Genomic DNA, 20,203 nt, shown 5'->3' with positions numbered 1-20,203 from the left:
TTCCCCCTTACATCATACTTTACAACATTAATTAGGAAGTGCTTACTGTGAGATACCTGCATGCAAACCACAGGAATGAGATTATTGATATAGCCATATGAATATCAATGACAGCAGAAGCAATGCTTACTGCCAACAGGAGAATCCATATAGCTGTATATTTGTGACACAATATTCAATCAGAAGTATACAATCATAATAAAACCACCTAGAGAGGGAGGGTCCTCAAAACTGGAACAATATTGTATGTGATTCAGGAAAGGAACCTATGTTATGGATGTGCAATGAATCACATGAAGGCTTTCAAATCTAGTGCAAATAGACACTCAAGGATGCAAAAACATGAGCGCCAGCAGGATTTTCTTAGCACCAGGATAGGACATGTGGTTCCTGATTACTGCGACACAGGTACTGCTCAATTTTTTAAGATAAGCAGTGGTTGTTAAGCACTTGAATTTTTGCACATCTGCAAATGCAGATGACTGGAGCAGTTACCTTTCTGCCAGCTATGTATCCCCCAGCTGCTCCAAAGCTTTTGGTGAATGTTCCCATTAGTACATCGACATCGTTGGGGTCCATTCCAAAGTACTCCACGACTCCCCTGCCTGTTGGGCCAACAGCACCTATGCTGTGGGCTTCGTCCAAGTAGAGGTAGGCTTTGTATTTTCTCTTCAAGGCAACTATCTCTGGCAAGCGTACAATGGAGCCTTCCATACTATGAGGGGGAAAAAGAAAACAGCTGATGAATGAGCACTTACGTGATTGATTCAACTGCAGCTATTGTTGTATAATACAGACATTGTGGCACTGATTGCTCCTAAGCAGCTCAAGCCACAGTAGAGAAAAACCTAAGTACACTCATGTACTTGCGAGCAGCTGCTCACAAGAGAAACACCAGAGTTCAACAAACCAAACCTAGCTCATTTGTGGGCTCCTACTTGATCAATTCTTAGGTGCCAACATGGGAAAGTCTCAAAAGGGAGCTCTCTGTTTTACTGATTCAGCAGTGTGTGCTAAACAGGGGGTCTGGGAAGCATGTAAGGAGGATGCCCACAAAATGGGTATTATTTTGATATATTCTAGCTTTATTTTGGCTGTGTGCACTGAGTGGTTCATTTCTGTCCAGTATTCTTCCTAGTTTATGTTGTTGTAGGCAGGGAGGGAAGGTGTGAGATTAAAGCATAATGCGTGTGTATGTACAAATACAATGTGTATCTGCCCCATTTGAAACCTGCTACTTAAAGAGCCACAGGGCTGCATTTAGGAAAAGTATCCTATCTCACAGGCCAACTGATAAAAACATATATCCGAGGGGTGCCACTGTGCACCACTAGAGGACCCATGTGACAAAATGACTTTATTTAGATGCATATACCACCCTCTGCACAAACCAGAATACAATTTACAACAAGCCAAAAAGATTTTTAAAAAATAACAATCCTTAAAAAAAAATGTAAGCAACAACTAAAGAACTATTACCAATAATAGCCCAGGGGTTCTCATTACTCCATTGTTTCCCACTCACTTGTTAAGGTCAGATAATTATTGTTTTGACAAAGACATGCCACGAGATATAACATGTTGCAGTAATGCTAGAATACTGATCAGTTTGGATGCAACATAACATCCAGGCCAAGTGTGATTCATTATGCAAAGAAAAAAATGAACTGTTGGTTCTCATCTGAAAGGTGATTTAACTGGATGCCAGTCCATCACGTGGGTAGTAGTCTGTCATCTGGTGTCCAAGGACAGGAAATGCACTGAAGCTTGTAGCTTGAGGAAGTAGCCAGACGTCACAGGCTTACAGGCCCCAGTTCATTTTCGGACATCGTCTACCAAGATATGTTACTGGAAAAACCTGTGTGCCAACCTGCAGAAAAGGAGAAAAGCGACAGTGGCCCCTGGCACAGGCCACTGAAATGCACAATATCGTGGCCAGCAATGTCCTAACCCAGCTTAAGTCCACTTATGATCATGACCAAACAACGAAAATGGTTGTGGGGAAACACAACGGGAAACTACAGTACTAAACTTAGCTCTACGGTGCTAACTTAGACCTAGGTATCTACTAAATACATACGAGCACTTTGATCTGCCTCTCGGCAGATCCTCCTTCCCCTCCTAATATGGATTGTCACATGTACTGAGAGCAGCTTGGTCCTTAGAACGAATTAGTGGCAATGCCCCGATAAACCGAACCAGGCGGGCTGTGATGGACTGGCATCCAGTAAAATAACATTTCAGGTGAGAACGAACAGTTCATTTTCCCTGGATACCAGTCCATCACGTGGGACATACCAAAGCCGTCCCAGCTGGGTGGGTCAGGGTGAGCCAACTAATCTGTGGAGACAGCTTGTTGCAGGACCCTTCTTCCAAAGGAGGCTTCGGCCAAGGTGTAGCGGTCTATCTTATAGTGTCTGATGAAAGTCGAAGGGGATGACCAGTTTGCTGCTCTGCAGATATGTCTCAGGGAGGTGTTGGTAGTGAAGGCTGCCGTGGTGGAGGCTGCTCTAGAAGAATGGGCAGTTATGCCCTGTGGTGGCGTAAGGCCACTGGCCTCGTAGGCCAAGTGGATGCAAGTCCTTAGCCAGCACGCTAAGGTTGGTGTCGAGGCCTTTTTGCCCAGAGACCTGGGTAAACATCGGCTCCGTGGATCTCAGTTCTTTTGTTCTATCTATGTACACCCTGAGTGCTCTAGTGACATCTAGGCAATGTAACTCCTTTTCCCTTGGGTGTACTGGTCTGGGGCAAAAGGACAGTAGGACCAGTTCCTGTTCCCTGTGGAAAGTCGTATTGACCTTTGGGATGAAGGATGGGTCTGTTCTAAGGACTACAGAATCCTCATGGAAAATGCAGAGTTGGCGTGCGATTGACAGGGTGCCCAGCTCTGAAATGTGTCTAGCCGACGTGATGGTGATGAAGAACAAAACCTTGTAGGTCAGGAGCTGAAGAGAGATGGTATCAAGTGGATCAAAGCGTGGTCTCTGTAGGGCATATAGGACCTTATGTAGGTCCTATGACGGGAAACAGTGGGCGACAGGAGGCTGAGAGATCGCCACCCCCTTGAAGAAGTGCCGGACCAGCAGGCTGCTGCCAAGTGGCTGACCAGAGGTGGTCAGGAGGAACGCCAAGATGGCTGATGCCTGCCCCCTTAGCGTAGTGACCTTCAGACCTAATTGGAGGCCCCTGTGTAGGAATTCAAGGATCTGCGGGGTGTTGGCTTTGGATGGGCAGATTCCCCTGGATTGACATCATCTGGTGAAAGCCTTCCAAGTAGTCTGGTAAATCCTTGTTGTGGAAGGACTACCTCCTAAACAAATGACGTCAATGAGGCTCAACCATTCTGGATCTGGGTGATGAAGTGACCCCTGGGACAGAAGATCTGGCCTGAGGGGTAGTCTCCATGGTTCTTCCATTCAGAGATTGAGGAGTTCCAAGAACCATGGCCTCCGTGGCCACCAGGGGGCAATTAGCACTAGGTGGGCCCTCTCCCCCCTTAAACTTCTGCAAGGTGCGACCTAAGAGGGGCACAGGTGGGAAGACATAGAGAATGCCCTTTGGCCAACATTGTGAAAGAGCATCTACAGCCTCTGCTCCCGGAGACCAATGTCGTGTGAAGAAGCGAGGCAGCTGGTGGTTGTGTTCTGTTGCGAAGAGATCTATCTCTAACAGACCGTATCTCTGCTGTATCTTGGAAAATATCTGCGGGTGAAAGGCCCATTCCCATGGTAGGATCTGCTGTTGACTGAGCCAGTCTGCCGTGGTGTTGGACTCCCCGCTGAGGTGCTCTGCTGTCAGACATGAGAGGTTGTGTTCTGCCCGCTGCATGAGAAGGGTGGTCTCCACCTGTAGGCTCCTTGAGTGAGTTCCCCCCGCCTGACAATGTGTGTCCTCGTTGAGTTGTCGGTGTAAATCAGGACGTGGCTGAGATGAAAATGCTGGTTGAAGTGAAGGAGGGTGAGACGGGCTGCTCGAAGTTCCAGCCAGTTGATGCTGTGACATGCTTCCTCCTCTGACCAAGTTCCCTGGGTGTAGGCTGTGTTACAGTGAGCTCCCCATCCCAGCAAGCTGGCATCCATGGTAATTATGGTCCTGGTAGGACTGAAAGGGGTACCTCCTAGGTGGTTGTCCCACCTTGTCCACCATCAGAAAGACAGCTGGAGTTCCTTGGACAATGGAATTCGTTTGTGTTGGGACCTCAAGATGTCTGCCTGATGGGGAAGCAGGGCCCACTGCAGGGGTCGTGTGTGGTGATGAGCCCATGGGACTATCTGTATGGTGGAGATGAAGAGACCTAGGGCCCTGGCCAGGCTCATGATGCCTGCTGTCTTGTTTTGGTAGAGGGTGGATGCCGTCTCCTTGATAAGCTTCTACTTTTTGTGGAGAGAGGTGCACGAGGCTGCACTCTGTGTCTATCAGGGCCCCCAGGTGTTGCAGCTGTCGGGAGGGGGCTAGGTGACCCTTTTCATAGTTGACTAGGAAGCCGAGCTGGTTGAGGAGCTTCAGGGTTAGGTGGACATGGTCCCGAGCGTGCTGTAGACTGCTTGCCCTCATTAACAGGTTGTCGAGATACGGATAGATATGAACCCCCTGTAGGTGGAGGTGGGCAACCGCAGCTGCCATGATCTTTGTAAATACCCTTGGAGCTGAAGGGCAGGGCCCTGTACTGGAAAAGTTGTTGACCGAACAAGAACCTCAGGAACCTCCTGCGGGAAAGCAGGATTGGAATGTGGAGGTAAGCTTCCTTCAGGTCCATGGAGGCCAGGTAGTTGCCCTCCTGTAATGCCTCCCTGATGGAGGCCAGGGATTTCATCTTGAACCTGCGGTACTTCACAGACCTGTTCAGGTGTTTGAGGTCCAGAATTGCTCTCCAGGAGAGATCTTGTTTGGGAACAATAAACAAGACAAGAGTATACGCCTGAGCCACGCTGAGACTGCTCAATCTCCTCTACGGCCTGGATTTCCATCAGGTATTGCTCTGCGACCGACATGATGAGTCTTCTCGATGGGCCTTTGGGAACCCTGGATGGGATGAATCTGTGGTGTGGGGGTGGCAAAATTCTATTGAGTAGCCCCTGGTGACTGTATCGAGGACCCAGGCATCTGCCCTGATGGCCTTCCAGGCAGGGGTGAATCTTAGGAACCAGCCCCAAATGTCCATAGCGTCATTGATGTTGGCGCCGGCCGCCTCATTTGGGAGTGGTGTTCGTGTAGCTTGGCCTACCTCCTTGAATGGGTCGTGGTTTAGCTTGGTAGTGGGACTTAGTCCATGAGTAGCAGGAGGAGGGTCCATAGTCCCTTCCTCTTGTTGGTTGCCTTCCCGCTGGAAAGGACTGGGAGGAGTTGTAGGGGACGTATCTTCTCTGGCCGTGTCTGTCCTCCCTTCTTGCAGTCACCAGGTAAGGCTTTCTCTTTACCTTAGGGTCTAAAAGCACCTCCTTCAGAGTCTCGTCGCCAAAAAGCTTTGTTCCAGAGAAAGGTCTAGTAGCGAGGTTGGCCTTTGATGTATTGTCTGCATCCCAAGTGCTTTAGCCATATAGCGTGGCATGCCATGATGTCAGCAGCGATGGATCTGGCTGTGAATTGAGAGGCATCCATTGTGGTGTCTGTGATAAAGGACGCTGTTCTATGAAGCTTTAAAAGAGTCTTTCTGGTGCGTTCCAGGTCCTGGTCAGGATTATCCAATAACTCATCCAGTGAAACCAAGGAGGCCCTGGTGAAGGCTGATGCAGTGTTGGAGGCCCTGAAGGAAATGGCGTTGGTCTCGTGAGACCGCCTCACAGCGTAATCCAGCAGATGCTCTGTGGGGTCCTTGAGATGTGTTTCCCCTTCCTTGGGGAGGATAGATCTTGACACGAGACCCAGGACTGGACTGTCCACTGACTGGACTTGGACAAGTTCCATAAAGTCGGACTCTATGGCGTAGAGCTTGTCGGCCAGTGCCCTCCTAGTACGGGACTGTAAATGTAATGTAATGTTTTATTTCTAGGCCACCTTTCGACCAAATAGGCCCCCAAGGCAGCTTACACACAAATAAAAATACAAATACAAAATACAAATAAAAACAATTTACAAAAAAAATTAAAAATCAAACTAACAAAGTCCTAACATCTCTAAAAAAAACAGGAGCAGCAAACCAAAAGCATTCATCTTCCTGGTAAAGGGCAGTCCCCAGAAAAATGTCACTAAGAGCACGGGTGGGGGGCAAGGCAGGTGGAAAAGCATGCCCCTTGATGGTCCCAACACAGTCTCATCCCTGCAGCAGCACCTCTCAGCCTGCAGCTCCTCCTGATAAGGCCCAGGCAGAGGGGTGGGGCAAGGCAGGTGGAAATGCTTGCCCCTTGATGGTCCCAGCACAGTTGAGCAGCTCGAAGTTGAGCAGCTCGAAGAGCGCACTAAGCGAGCTGTTTGTGGTGAAAGCCCGCTAGACTCACCTTCTCAGGGCTCTAAAATGGTTGTATTGTCCGTTATCTGCCTTGAAGGACCAAGGCCCTCAAGGTGTTGTACTGACTCTGGCACGGGTCCCTGGGCCTGCTCCTCCTGCCCCATATATCTAGCCCTGTTTGAGGACTGACTGGTAGCCCCTTGTGGCATGCCTTCCTTGACTTCTTGGCTTTGGGTGGGTCCAACCACGTCGTGATAGCTGGTGGGGGCTGCAAGGCTTTCTGTCCGGCTGGGGGGTAGAGCCTGGTTCACATTAGGCTGAGACAACTGCGCGACTGACGAACAGGACTGTTCTGCACTGTCCTGCTTAGAAGCCATGTAGGAGGGCTGCTCTGCCCACTGCCACACTTGGCTAGGGAGGGGAGAGTGCGCACCTGAAAGTCACCTGGCCCTCTTTCCTCAGTGAGGACTCTGCTCTGCCCGCTGCCACGATTGGCTAGGGGGGAGAGCATATGAAAACTGGATATAGCCTTGTGGTTGTCATCTATTGAGACTTGCTGTGCCGAGTACCGCAACTGGTATGGGGTGGGAACTCCGAGTTCTGAATTGCAGCTGGCTGAGAAGTCCTCTATGGGGACTCTTGTACTGTGTTGAGGCTTGCTTTGCCCAGTACTGCAATTGATATGGGGTGGGAGCTCTGAGTTCTGAATTGCAGCTGGCTGAGAAGTCCTCTGTGGGGACTTTTTCACCGTAGGCCCAGTCCAAGTGGGAGAGTGGAGAGGGGACAGAAAGGAAGGAGGAAGGAGTCAATACTGTTGGAAGATAGTAAAGTGACTCCTCTCATGAGAACAATGATTGAGAGCAAAAGGGGAAAGGTAATATTTTTCCTTTCGTTTTGTATTTATTTATTTTTAAAGACCAGGAGGGGGCGCTGTGACCCTGACTGCCTGGAGAGAAAGCTCTATGATAGTAATGAATGAAAAACAAAAAGAGGAATTATTTTTAACCAGGAGGGGGCACTATGCGGATAGAGAAAACTGTATGGAGCTCTATTACTCCCACCTGAGCTGCTCAGGAGATCTTTAAAAGAAACGAACTGGGGGGGAATAGAGGGACCTCTATTACCCCCACTTGAGCTGCTCGGAAAAGGAAAAAGCAATGGAGGGGGTGGGGGGCGCCACACAGCTGAGTGCTGGATGGTTGAAAACGCTAACGCAGCGCTGCTCAAGATATGCCAGCCCCAGGAATCAGGACAGCTGTCCAGGAAAAACAAATGTGGCCCTACCGCGAAAAAAGGAGGGGAGCTGCCAGACAGCTGATTGCGGCGCTGCCTGACCGGCCCTGGAAATCAACAAAGGGCTACAGGAACAACAGCAGTGGTAGCTGCAGGGGTGGGGGCGAGTGGATGTGGCAGCCAGCCCCAGGAAAACCAAGGCTGCAGGCGACCTCGCCACCCTGCAGGGGATGCCCGAAGAGGAGGCGGCCAGGGAAAAGGGAAAAACTGGCTGTAGTGAATGTGAGGCTGAAAGGGTTCACTAGCATGCGGCCCCCCGGGGCTCCTGAAATTTTGTAAAAAATAAAATGGCGCCCATTTGTGCGAAAAGGAAGGAAGAAAAAACCCTCTTTAAAAAGTGCAAAGAGGAAGAGGGGGCGGGAAGACAAATCTCCACAGCCCACCTCCCAAGGAAAGAAAGAAAGGGGAAAAACGGGAGAGAATGAAGGAAAAGAGTTTAGTAAAAAACTCACGTAGGGAGCAGGACTAAGACATCTGCCTTGGACCAGGACAGGAAATGAACTGGGGCCTGCAAGCCAGCAACGCCTAACTACTACCTCAAGCTACAAGCTTCAGAGCATTTCCTGTCCTTGGACACCAGACTGCTACCCACGTGATGGATTGGCATTCAGGGAAAATATTCATTCATAGCATGTTATTAAAAAAAAGTCAAAACAAAATACCCCAAGCCATGTCTTTCTTACAAGATGGGTTTGTTCTTTTTTATTTTAAGACTCTCAGGATCAAATTACATGTTACAAGATCCCAGATATTTTAGTAATCTGAAGCAGAATGCACAAGCAGGGACAAAGGTACTGACCCTGCTTTCCGTGGGCTGGAGTGAGACTGTCTACAGTGGGAAACCTTTTGCATTAGCGGAAGCTGCGTGTGAGATGTAGAATCCTGAAAAACTCAGGGTTGTACATCACACAAGGAGCCTATAGAAGAAGCTGAGGACAAGTTGTTGCCCTCTAAATCATGAAGTGGGGTATGAGAAAGGAAGGGACAGGGAAGCGGAACCAGCATGCTAGTCTCTACTCCCATGTTCTGTTCCTGGATTACATTTAATGGGTGAATAAGGCTTTGGAGTTCTACAATTCTTTCCTCTTTTTTTAAAAAAAGAACAAAAACAAAGAAAAAAACGATCTGGGGCAGGCTACATCTGAGCATGTGAAAAGTAGACGGGGAAGAAGCTGCTCAAGTCTTTCTCCTTAAATTTTGCAGATCAAAATTGCCCTCCCCGAATTGGTCTTTGCCTGTGGGGATAACATAAGCACTGTTCTTTCCCCCCCAGTACAGGCAACAAAGCAGCTTGCAGATACCAAATTTGATCTAAAAGTGACTGGTTGGCAGAAGATTATACAGCTTCTTTGCTCACCTGCTCAGATGAAGCCAACTTCAGGGTGCTTGGGTTTGAAAACTTCCCACTGAGAAATAACAAGTTCAAGCTTCAGACACTTTTAATAGCCCTCATTCCTTAAATTTTCCAGAAGAGCAACTTCCAGCACCTAGTATCTTCAGCCAGATTTGTTACTTACAGCTTTAGCTCCCCCTCTGAACAACATACACGTTTATTTTGCTAGCCAAAAGGCAGACTGGTACACTTTTTAAAAAAATATTTGTAACATATGTAATCAGTAGTGTAATGGCAAATTCAGAAGTGAGGATCCCTTCATGATAGTCACAGTCACACCCCCTCCCCACTTTTTTTGCTGCTGGGTTGAGAATGAGATCCTTCTTAATGCCTTTTCCCATAACAACAGATGGCTCTAGGACCCAATAAACATGAAAAGGAAGTGTTCACTCTAATTTGCTGGAAAGGGCAAGGAAACATGTTTGAAAACTCTTCTCAGCGGCTAACACTCTCCATTTTCATGCTGATTGGATCATAGGTTGCTGCAGACATAGGGATCCCGCTCCCAAAAATGTAAGGGGTCTAAGACCCCCAAGACGCTGGATGACTACATCCCTGTATGTAATCTCAATACCTTATGTCACTGGGAGAAGAGAAACTACCTAGCCAACAGTATTCATGTTTGCTAAACTTTCATTTTTAATTTTAGCAGTTTGTTATTTTGTATGAACCATCAAATAGTTGTCAATATTAGCTACTGTTTGTTTGAAGCAAGCCAACCTGGAGTCGTACTGGAGTTACAACTTCTACATACCTGTAAATGCCTTCTACAAGAATTAGAATTTTTTTCCATGCTCTCCGGGTTCGAGGCTGTCCATGAATTACTGCGTCCTTCAAAAACTTTTCTAAGTTCTGTACATCTAGTTTTAAAAACACAAGAGAAGACTGTCAAATATTTAATTTCTTTGGGGGCATCTTTAGCCCTCCTTCCTATACTATATTCAAGATACCAACGAATACAGCATGATCAGAATCCATTTTATCAATATTTTATTTCAAGCATATAATGGTAAGGAAGGCAAAATCAAGCATCTGTATAAAATACTCTTACGATCGAATTTGATATTTATTGTAACAATATAAACTAGAAGCCTTTTCTATCATAACCTCTCACTTAGGGAAAAAAATCTGTCTATCAAGCATTAGTTATGTATTAACCTGATGTAATGTGTTTTGGTCATGAACTGGCGAGGCTCTCATAGTCAAGTAAAACAGCAGACTTATTAGACAGTATAGGGTTTGCTGGTTTCTGTCAGACACTGCAGTCGGAGTGGGGAATATTTGGCCCTCCAGATGTTGCTGAACCCTAACTGTTAGCAGCCCCACCAAGCATGGCCAAGGATGATGGGAGCTGTACTTCAGTAACTTCCAGAAGTTCCCACACCTTTACAAGAAAAGACTTCTAAAAACACACACAGCCATGAACACTATTCCAAACGCTGAAATTCTTTCAGGAAAGAAAGTCATTCTTTCTTACAAGTCAATGGAATTGTTCAAATACTTTAGAGGGTGAATGCTTTGCTAGTCTCCAAATTTTGGAAAGCACAGACCGCGCTTCTGTTACTTAGAGTGACAGAGTTACTATCATCTACTCCATGCTCTCTCCCTCACACGCACACACGTAGACGCAGAGCTAGCGTTTACATCTTCTGCACTCCTCCCTATTAGAAGGATTGTCGCCAGGAGTGTAGACGATAAAATGGACTTTGGAAAACTCTTCAAGCTGGTGGTAGCCACTGTCTGAAGTAACATGTACATGGGACATTAGAGAACATTGACCATTCTGCAGTATGATAAATTTGAACCATCTAAGCCCCATCTTTCTTTCTTCCTGGAGCTCAGAGAAATATTTTAGCCTAAGAACCTTGCAAAGTAGGTTAAGCCTGAGACACATTTATTATTATAGGTGTTTTTAATATCACCATTTGTATGAAATTATGAAATATGAAAACGAACAGCATAGTAAGACTAAAAGGGCAGCAAGATCTCAAAAATCAACATAAGAACTATTTTAAAAGCTTGAGAATTTTTTTTCTTAGCATCAAAACCTCATTTGGACAGTTGGGGCATTCCATCAGAGGTAACATTTTGCCTAGGCCAGGGGTCCCCAAACTGCAGTGTGTGGACCACCAGTGGTCCACAATCTTCATTCAGGTGGTTCACAGAATGTCTGTAGATTTGTGGTTGAAGACGGGAGACAGGACATCCATCATATTAAATATTCATATTGATTTTTCATTGTATTTTTAATGCTTTATTTCTTGTAATGTATTACAATTTGCATTTTATGGAATACAATATATAAGAAATAAGAGCAGCAATAAAAGTATGATTTAAATCATACAGCACCTAGCACAGTGCATTACAGTTAGGCAGAAAAATCATTAAGAGGACTGCCAAGACCCTCAGCAATTTTCAAACAGAGTAGGGAGGGGAAGGTTAGGCAACCACTGGCCTAGGCCACCCACCCACCTTCATAGCCAAGCAGAGATTTCAACCCATTTCTCCACAGCCAAATGCAACATGCCAGACGCTATACTACACTGGCTCTATTTGTAACAAATCAATACAATTATGGGAATATTCCATCCTAATACTCCTCATCTCAATATTATCCTCTGCTGTGCACAATTTTTCAAATACCGACCAGATGCTGTACAAAATATTTTTGCTAAAAAGGACAGCATTAGAGTGCACTAAGAATATTCAGCAAATGAATTCATGAATATATAGAGTCTTAGAGCAGAAAGGATTCTTTTGAAAGGTTCTGCCTATGTAGTGAGAAACACTGGAAACTTTTGATTTATAATAAAAGGCCAATTCTAACTATGAGGTATGTCAATATGTTTATTTAAAAACTAGAAAGGATCTTGTGGTATAAACCTTTGTTGACTAGAGGCTAGCTAGCTAGCTATTAGGTGGATTGCACCTCTCAGGAACAAGGAACACCACATGAAAACCTCTAGTAGTATTTTACAAAAGTGAGTAATAATGAGTAAAACTTTACAGCCAGTATTATGGTTTCTATTGAGCCAGGCAGTCTGGTATCAACTACACCTCATACGAAGGCTGCAACCCTACCTTCCTGCTCATCAGCTCCCCCTGGTAGTACACGCCCTGGTCACCTCTCGTTTGGACTACTGTAATGCGCTCTACGTGGGGTTACCCTTGAAAACGGTCCGGAAATTACAACTTATACAAAATGCGGCGGCTCGACTACTTACGAATAGTCGCCACCGGGATCACATCACACCAGTGTTGTTCGATCTACACTGGCTTCCAGTTGTTTTCCGGGCCCAATTCAAGGTGTTGGTATTAACCTTTAAATCCCTATACGGTCTCGGCCCAGTTTATCTTATGGAGCGCCTTCAACGCCACCAATTATACCGCCCGACAAGATCAGCCACTCAAGGCCTTCTCTCAATCCCGCCGACAAAAACAGCTAGATTGGCGGGTACAAGAGAGAGGGCATTCTCAGTGGCGGCCCCCACTCTCTGGAACTCCCTCCCACAAGATCTCCGGCACGCCTCTTCCCTAAATGTATTCCGTAAAGCCTTAAAGACCTGGCTCTTTCAACAGGCCTTTGGGATCTCCGGGGAGGGTTAATTACTGTGACTGAAATGCCTCCTACCCTGTTTTAATATTGTTGCTGCTATATTATTCTCATACTGTTTTTTATTGTATTATTGTATTTTATCTCATTGTGTTTTAACTGTTTTGTACGTCGCCTAGAGTGGCCTTTGGCCAGATAGGCGACACAGAAATTAAAATTATTATTATTATTATTATTGAACTAGCAAGCTATTTTTAGTTTTGGTTTAACATTATTTACTAGGACTATTAACTCAAGCTTTTATCAGAGTGAACTCATGATAATAGTTGGGTGGGAAGGATGACTAAAGATAGTAGCACTATTAAACACCACAAAATTGGAGCTCCAGCACCTGTTCAGCGCTTGGCACCTAGTGGCCTGGTTTGAATGAACATTCCAAGGCTTGGGGGGGGGGTGTTAATAGGAAAAGTGGCACATATCTTGTAGTGCCCTCATGAATTCTTTAAGAGGATTTCTATGCTCTAATTGCTATAAGCACATAACGTATTCTGTAAGATACGGTATGTTATTCAGAAAAGTGTCTGTATTTATGAACAGGAAAGATGGCCCCATGCATAAAGTCATCCTTCAGAATGGCATCCATCAGAATGCTCAGATGAATGTAGCATACGAATGCATGACATTTTTCCTATACAGTGTTAACTTCTACAAGAAAAAAAGGTGCTTGCACTGTCAAACATGAAGCACAAGTGTTTTACTAAGAGCATATTGTTTGTGCATTTAATACACAAAGCAAATGCAGAACAATGCTTTATTTTCAGCAGAGATTATTGGGGGGGGGAAGACAACTTGAATTCTACAGAATTCATTGTTTTCACTTGAGTCCTTTCTGTGTGAACTCTTCTCTTGGAATCTTGTTTAATAGTTGGCCCTACTTTCAATCTCTCATAAGGACAGAGAAAAACTGAGCACAACCAAGCTCTATGGTTGTCATCAGCTGGATATTAATGCAAGTGTCTGGCTCCCAGGTGCAGTTCTGATAATGATTTAAACCACAAGATATAGGGGCTACTACTGAAAGATTTCAGAGAGTTTGCTATCCTAAACAAATGTAAGATGTGTCCCTCAAGGTGGGGTCTTAAATCTACTACCTTGATTTAAACTGGGTCTTGGATTAGACTACACCTACTCCGGCTTACTAAGCACATACATTTGTAAGTCACAGGGTTTTGTAACAGTAAGGTCACAGGGAAATGAAAGAATACAGACTGAAATAATTGCACTAAAGCTTAATGCCATTCAGTCAGTGCTGATGATAATACACACACACATACCCCTGCCAGCTAGGGATAACTTTCCATGCATGACATGGATTCTAGTCCACAAAAAAGTACAGTAGGGCCCCACTCATATGGCAGGTTAGGTTCCAGACCCCTGCCAAAAAGCAAAAACCGCCGAAAAGCGGATCAGCTGTAGCACGAGCGTCTGGAACCTAACCCGCTGATCGCACCAGAGGAGGAAAAGATCAGATCTTCCTCTCCTCAGGTACGATCAGCTCCAGCAGGAGTCTGATTGTGCCAGAAGAGGAGATCAGCTGTAGCACGCTACAGCTGATCTTCCCCTCCTCTGGCGCAATCAGCTGGAGTGGGGGGAGCTCCAGCCACCCTCCAGCTGATCACCCCGCTGGAGCCAAGAAGCGGGGCCCTACTGTACACCACAATAAATCTGTTATGCTTTAAAAATGTGTTATAAGACTTTGCCTTCAGGCAGGTAGTTCAGTATACAGTTTTCAGATGTGCTCATGAAGTTTTACCTGAATCACCAAGTATATGTCACTTTTGAGTGTTTTTTTTAGTTATTTTTGAGTTATTCTTCAGTACAGATTTTCAAATAACTTCAGAGCACAGGAATTATGTCACAACACAGAAGTGCCTTGGTAAAGCCTCATCCAAAAGTACTTTAGGGCTGGCCCTAGAATAAATAGTTGATTGCATGAAGAGTGCCTTTGCCCCCCCTCCCATGGTCAGCCTTGCAGGGTCACCCAGAGGGTTTATGGGGTTTGGTGCAGGTGTGATGGTGTGGGCCACACATCCATGTGTGTACAAAGCTCGAGGCCACATGCGAGAATGACTGCATGCACAGACTACATGTGAGAATTCTCACTTGCAGCTCCTCCTTGCCCTGGGTTCAAGCAGAATGATAGATGTGCCTCATTTGTTTCTTACACGGGGCTAAGGGAATAGGGACTCGATTGTGCTTCTCCTGAGTATCTCTTCCAAATTCCAAACTCCTTCTGTCAGAGCTTCTTTCTGCTTCCTGCGGTTCACTCTCACAGGTCTGATTGTGGCCTGCTGCTGGCCTTCTCCACTACTCACTCAGGAAGGATTCGTCCTGTAAGGCCTGCCTTACACCATTACAACACTTTCCCCTGTAGTAACTGCCTATCAACTGAGAACAACATTATTCAAAATCTTGATCTCTCAGCCCCTGTGCTACTGTTCACACAAGCCAAAACTCGAAAAGCCACATTCTGAGCAGTAGTAGTGCACAATGCAACACAGAACTATCACAGATACGTTTTTTTTTGTTTGGTAGCAGGTCCTACCTTTTGGCAAGTATTCTTTATTTTAAAAAATCCCTTATTTTTATTTTTCAAAATAAGTTATAAAAAAAAGTATCCAGGTGACCTCTTGCACCTTACACCTTTATTTTATTCTTATATTGTGTTTATAGTATTTGAAGTGCTAAGAGTTCAGTAGTGTTCTCTCAAAATAAAATGTGTTCCCCTGATTTGTTCCTAGCGCGAATGACATCGAAGTGGAAACTAGGGGGGAAAAAACTTTAAAGCTAATTGAAGGAAGATCATTTTTATAGTTAGTACCCAAACAACCCATAGAACTTTGAAAAAGGGGTTACAGACACTTGATTTTTGCCACCCTAGCTCACTGCAGAGAGTACATTCAACAAACACAGCCATTCAAGTCAGCACTCCTCTCCTGCTCAGCATGATGCCCTGAGCGATTGCCCAGCTCACCCACCTCCAAGGTTGGCCCTGACCACAGATGATAGTAAAGCCTCACCATGGGTAATTTAAGGACTGTTGTGCAAAACAGCAAAGGTTAGAAGTACAAACACATACTTTAATATCACTAGACTTATTATCTCCAGCAAGTTATCATACATTAATTGACAGAAAATGCCTTGAGTACACCCATCAGTTTCATTCCACTTGAATATCTGTTATCCAACATACCCAGCATTAATACTCACTGTTGTGTTTGAAGACTCTAATTGTAGCACCTGAGAGTCTCGCACCAAGAACAAGTGAAGAATGATTCAGTTCGTCACTTAAAATAAGACATCCCTGTGGAAGTAAATAGTGAATCACAAGGAGTTAGAATAACATCACCCACATCACTGAATTAGCATATTATTAGTAAAAGTCAAAAACTGGGTATTGTTGATCGTCACCTATAGCAGATTGGTACATCCACTGACCTATCTGGTGTATGTAATTGTCATCAATGTCCAATTTTTGACCTTTGATTGACTGAGACTTTGTTAGATTCAGAGGAACCATCTATTTTTGTTATCTAAAATAATGCAAGCAGGAAAGAAGCCAGCTCTGAACATGATTCTTCATGAAGGCAACAACTTAACCTTCTGGCCATCAGGTGACGGCTGAAACAAAGACAGACTGAAAACGTAAGCCGTCTTGTTCCAACCATTCATTCTTAACAGAAATGCAGGCCATACAAGTCTATTTCAAGAGTCCCTTGTGCCCATTCTAAATACTCCTTGGTGGGTTAGTTTTCACTTTAAGTGTGAAAAATGAAAAAATATTGAATGGTCTCTTGTTCATGGATAGCCAATGTGACACCTCCAGATGTTGTTGGACTGCAACTCTCATCAAACCCAGACAGCATGCTCAGTTTTTGGGGATGACAGGAACAGTAGTCCTGTAGAAGTTAAAATACTATCTCCAGCAGTAGTTATTGTCCTAAGTACTAGCAGACAAATAAGAACTAAAGAGCTCAGCAGGATCAGACCAAGTGCCCATGGTCCAACAACCTGCTTCCAAGAGTGCCCATCCAGATTCCTCAGGGAACCATATAAGCCATCATACAAAAATATTCTGCAATGTGCTAAATTGTACCATTGGTCTCACCTGAAAGGTGATTTTCATAGGAAGGGGCCATCACTGTGGGGAATAGTTCCACCTATCGTGCGAAGGCAAGAATGTTTTTGAAGTCAAGACTAGGGGCGTCATGCCCCTCCCACTCTCCAGTTCATTCGTAGCGAGTCTAAAAGAGATATCTAAAAATACAAGAACAAGGCCAACAGGCCCGCCAGGAAAATAACATAATAGTCACATGCATAACAACATGACTCTAACCTAACTACATAACATAACAGAACTAAAAGTCTTGACTTCACTCTTACATTTAAATATAATATGGAAACAATAACATGTAACCCATTGATAAAATCACTAGTCATCCTCCAACTGGGAGGGTCGTGATGGCCCCTTCCTATGAAAATCACCTTTCAGGTGAGACCAATGGTACATTTTCCATAGGAAGTGGGCCATCACTGTGGGATGTACCAAAGCAACCCATATAGGGAGGGACCACCCACATGTTAATCCTCATTAAGAACCTGTTGCAACACTCGTGTGCCAAAAGAAGCATCAGCAGAACCTGTTGCAACACTCGTGTGCCAAAAGAAGCATCAGCAGAGGCATAACGATCAATTTTATAATGCCTTATAAACGAGTGTGGGGTAGACCAGACTGCGGCCCTACAAATATCGGCAACAGGAGCATTAGTGGCAAAAGCAGCCGAGGTGGCAGCTGACCTGGTAGAATGAGCCGTTATACTAGCTGGAACTGACAGCTTCAGGGACTCATATGCTAAAGTAATGCATGCCCTTAACCAACGAGATAAGGTAGAATTAGATACTTTATGCCCCATAGACCTTGGATGAAAGGATACAAACAGAGACTCCGTTCTTCGAATCTCTTGGGTCCTAGACAGGTATGTCTTGAGAGCCCTCCGAACATCCAACGAATGCCAAGCCTTCTCGAGCGGATGGGTAGGATTCGGGCAAAAGGAAGGTAAAACAATGTCCTGGTTGCAATGAAAAACTGAATCGACCTTGGGACAAAAGGAAGGGTCAGTCTTCAGCACAACAGAGTCCTTATGGAAGACGCAGAGGTGTCTAGCAGAAGACAATGCGCCCAACTCTGAAACGCGTCTGGCAGATGTGATTGCAATCAGAAACAGGACCTTGAAGGACAGTATGCGTAGGGGCACAGTCCTGATGGGTTCAAACGGAGGGCGTTGCAAAGCCTGCAGGACTTTCGGCAAACTCCATGAGGGGAACCGATGGACAACAGCCGGAGAGCATAGGGCGACTCCCCTCAAAAAATGTTTAATGAACGGATGTGAGGAAATATGATCTCCAGGAGAGGACACTGAGAGAATGGATGACAGAGTAGACGCATGTCTACGTAGAGTGTTGGGTCGAAGTCCCATCATAAAGCCACTATGGAGAAATTGGAGTACCTGGTGCACATTGGCCTGGGATGGATCGTGGTGGTGGGACTGACACCACTTGGAGAAAGCCACCCAGGTATGTTGATAAATTCGAGTGGTAGATGGTCTTCTCGAGGCCAAAATAATATCAATCACAGCGTCAGACAGTCCAGCTGACCTCAAGTGTCTCCGTTCAAACGCCACGCTGTTAGATTGAGCCAAGTAGGGTCCTGGTGCAGTACTGGACCCTGGGATAGGAGGTCTGGCGTTACTGGAAGTGTCCAAGGATCCATCATTGACATTGCCAGAAGATCTGAGAACCACGGTCGGCGTGGCCAAAATGGTGCTATCAGAACCAGCTGTGCCCTTTCGGTTCGCGCCTTCCTCAAGGTTTTGGCTAACAATGGTATGGGAGGAAAGGCGTGCAATAGACCGTCTGGCCACGGTGTTGTCAGAGCATCCACTGCTTCTGCTGTTGAGTCCAGGTATCGGGCAAAGTACCTTGGAAGCTGGCAATTGTGACTGGAAGCAAACAGGTCGACTGAGAGGGTGCCAAATCGACACTGGAGACGATGGAAAATGGCTGGATGAAGTTTCCATTCTCCCGGGAAGACCTGTTGTCTGCTGAGCCAGTCTGCTGTCACATTCAAAATCCCTCTGAGGTGCTCTGCTTTCAGGGATTGTAGATGTTGTTCTGCCCAGACAAAGATGAGGGAGGCTAAGTCCTGCAGAGGACGAGACCTGGTGCCCCCCTGTCTGTTTAAATGTGATTTTACACACGTGTTGTCTGTTCGAATGAGCACATGATGCAAAGGGAACAGAGACTGAAAATGACATAGAGCCAAGTGGACAGCCTTTAGTTCCAGCCAGTTGATGCTTCGAGATCGCTCTGCGTTGGGCCAAACCCCCTGAACGTACTGGGAGTTGCAGTGGGCTCCCCAACCTATGAGGCTGGCGTCTGTGGTCACGACGGTTCTGCGGGGTTCTCTGAACGACGTGCCCTTGGAGAGGTGTTGAACCTTGGTCCACCAGCGGAAGGAGAGGCGCAGAGCGGGGCTCAAACGAACTTTGCGATGGTTGGAGCTGGCAATGTCCTTTTGAAAAGGCAACAGAGTCCACTGAAGGGGCCGAGTGTGAGCTCGAGCCCAGGGCACAATGTGGATTGTGGAGATAAACATCCCGAGCGCTCTGGCGAGAAGCATGACGTCTGCGGATGTTTGTTGCATCAGGGACCTTGCGATGCTTGTGATGGCAGTGATGCGATCTGGAGACAGGAAGACCATTGCCTGCAGGGTGTCCAACATTGCCCCAAGATGTAGTAGCCGTTGGGTTGGTTGGAGATGGCTTTTGTCGAAGTTGACAAGCCAGCCGTAGGTCTGCAAAACATTGAGGGTGATCATTAAATGATGATGAGCCAGCTCTTCAGATTTGGCCCGTATGAGCAGATCATCCAAATATGGGTAGATATGAACCCCTTGGGTCCGAAGGTAAGCCACTAGGATGAGTAGCACCTTGGAAAATACTCTTGGAGCAGAGGAGAGGCCAAATGGCATCGCTCTGTATTGAAAATGTTGGTGGCCAAAGGTAAACCGAAGAAACTTTCTGTGGGCTATGCAAATGGGTACATGGAGATACGCTTCCTTAAGGTCGATAGAAGCCAGGAAGTCTCCTTCATGCAGACTCTCGGTAATGGAATGGAGAGATTCCATTTTGAACCTGCGGTATGTTACAAAACGGTTGACAAACTTGAGATCCAATACCGCCCTCCAAGATAAATCTCGTTTTGGCACAGCAAATAGGAGGGAGTACACCCCTTCCGATCTCTCAGTTGTGGGAACTGGCTCTATTGCCGCTATGTGCAAGAGGTGATGTATAGCTGTCTGCATGATGTTGTGCCTGGCTGGTGCCCTTGGGCAAGGAGACGGGTGGAATCTGTCTGATGGGGTTGCCCAGAACTCTATGGTATAGCCATAAGTGAAGAGGTCCCTGATCCAGGGGACCGTAGTAAGGCGCAGCCATCGATCTCCAAAATTAAGTAATCT

General features: G+C 45.9%; 1 protein-coding gene across 1 annotated transcript in view; it reads right to left on the bottom strand.

The window, feature by feature from the left end:
• The window catches only part of SPTLC3 (serine palmitoyltransferase long chain base subunit 3), a 120,293-nt gene that overhangs the window by 35,951 nt on the left and 64,139 nt on the right, over positions 1–20,203 (bottom strand). Inside the window, exons 6-8 of the mRNA XM_061622566.1 lie at positions 15,895–15,988; positions 9,826–9,931; positions 496–715 (exon numbers count right to left, since the gene is read on the bottom strand). Coding sequence (XP_061478550.1) covers positions 496–715; positions 9,826–9,931; positions 15,895–15,988 — 420 coding nt within the window. The remainder of the gene's footprint in view (positions 1–495; positions 716–9,825; positions 9,932–15,894; positions 15,989–20,203) is intronic.

This window comes from Rhineura floridana, chromosome 4 (assembly GCF_030035675.1).
Source record: "Rhineura floridana isolate rRhiFlo1 chromosome 4, rRhiFlo1.hap2, whole genome shotgun sequence".
In the NCBI taxonomy this organism is placed as follows: domain Eukaryota; kingdom Metazoa; phylum Chordata; class Lepidosauria; order Squamata; family Rhineuridae; genus Rhineura; species Rhineura floridana.
The sequence above is the reverse complement of the archived record's forward strand: the minus strand, read 5'-3'. Positions and strand labels throughout refer to the sequence as shown.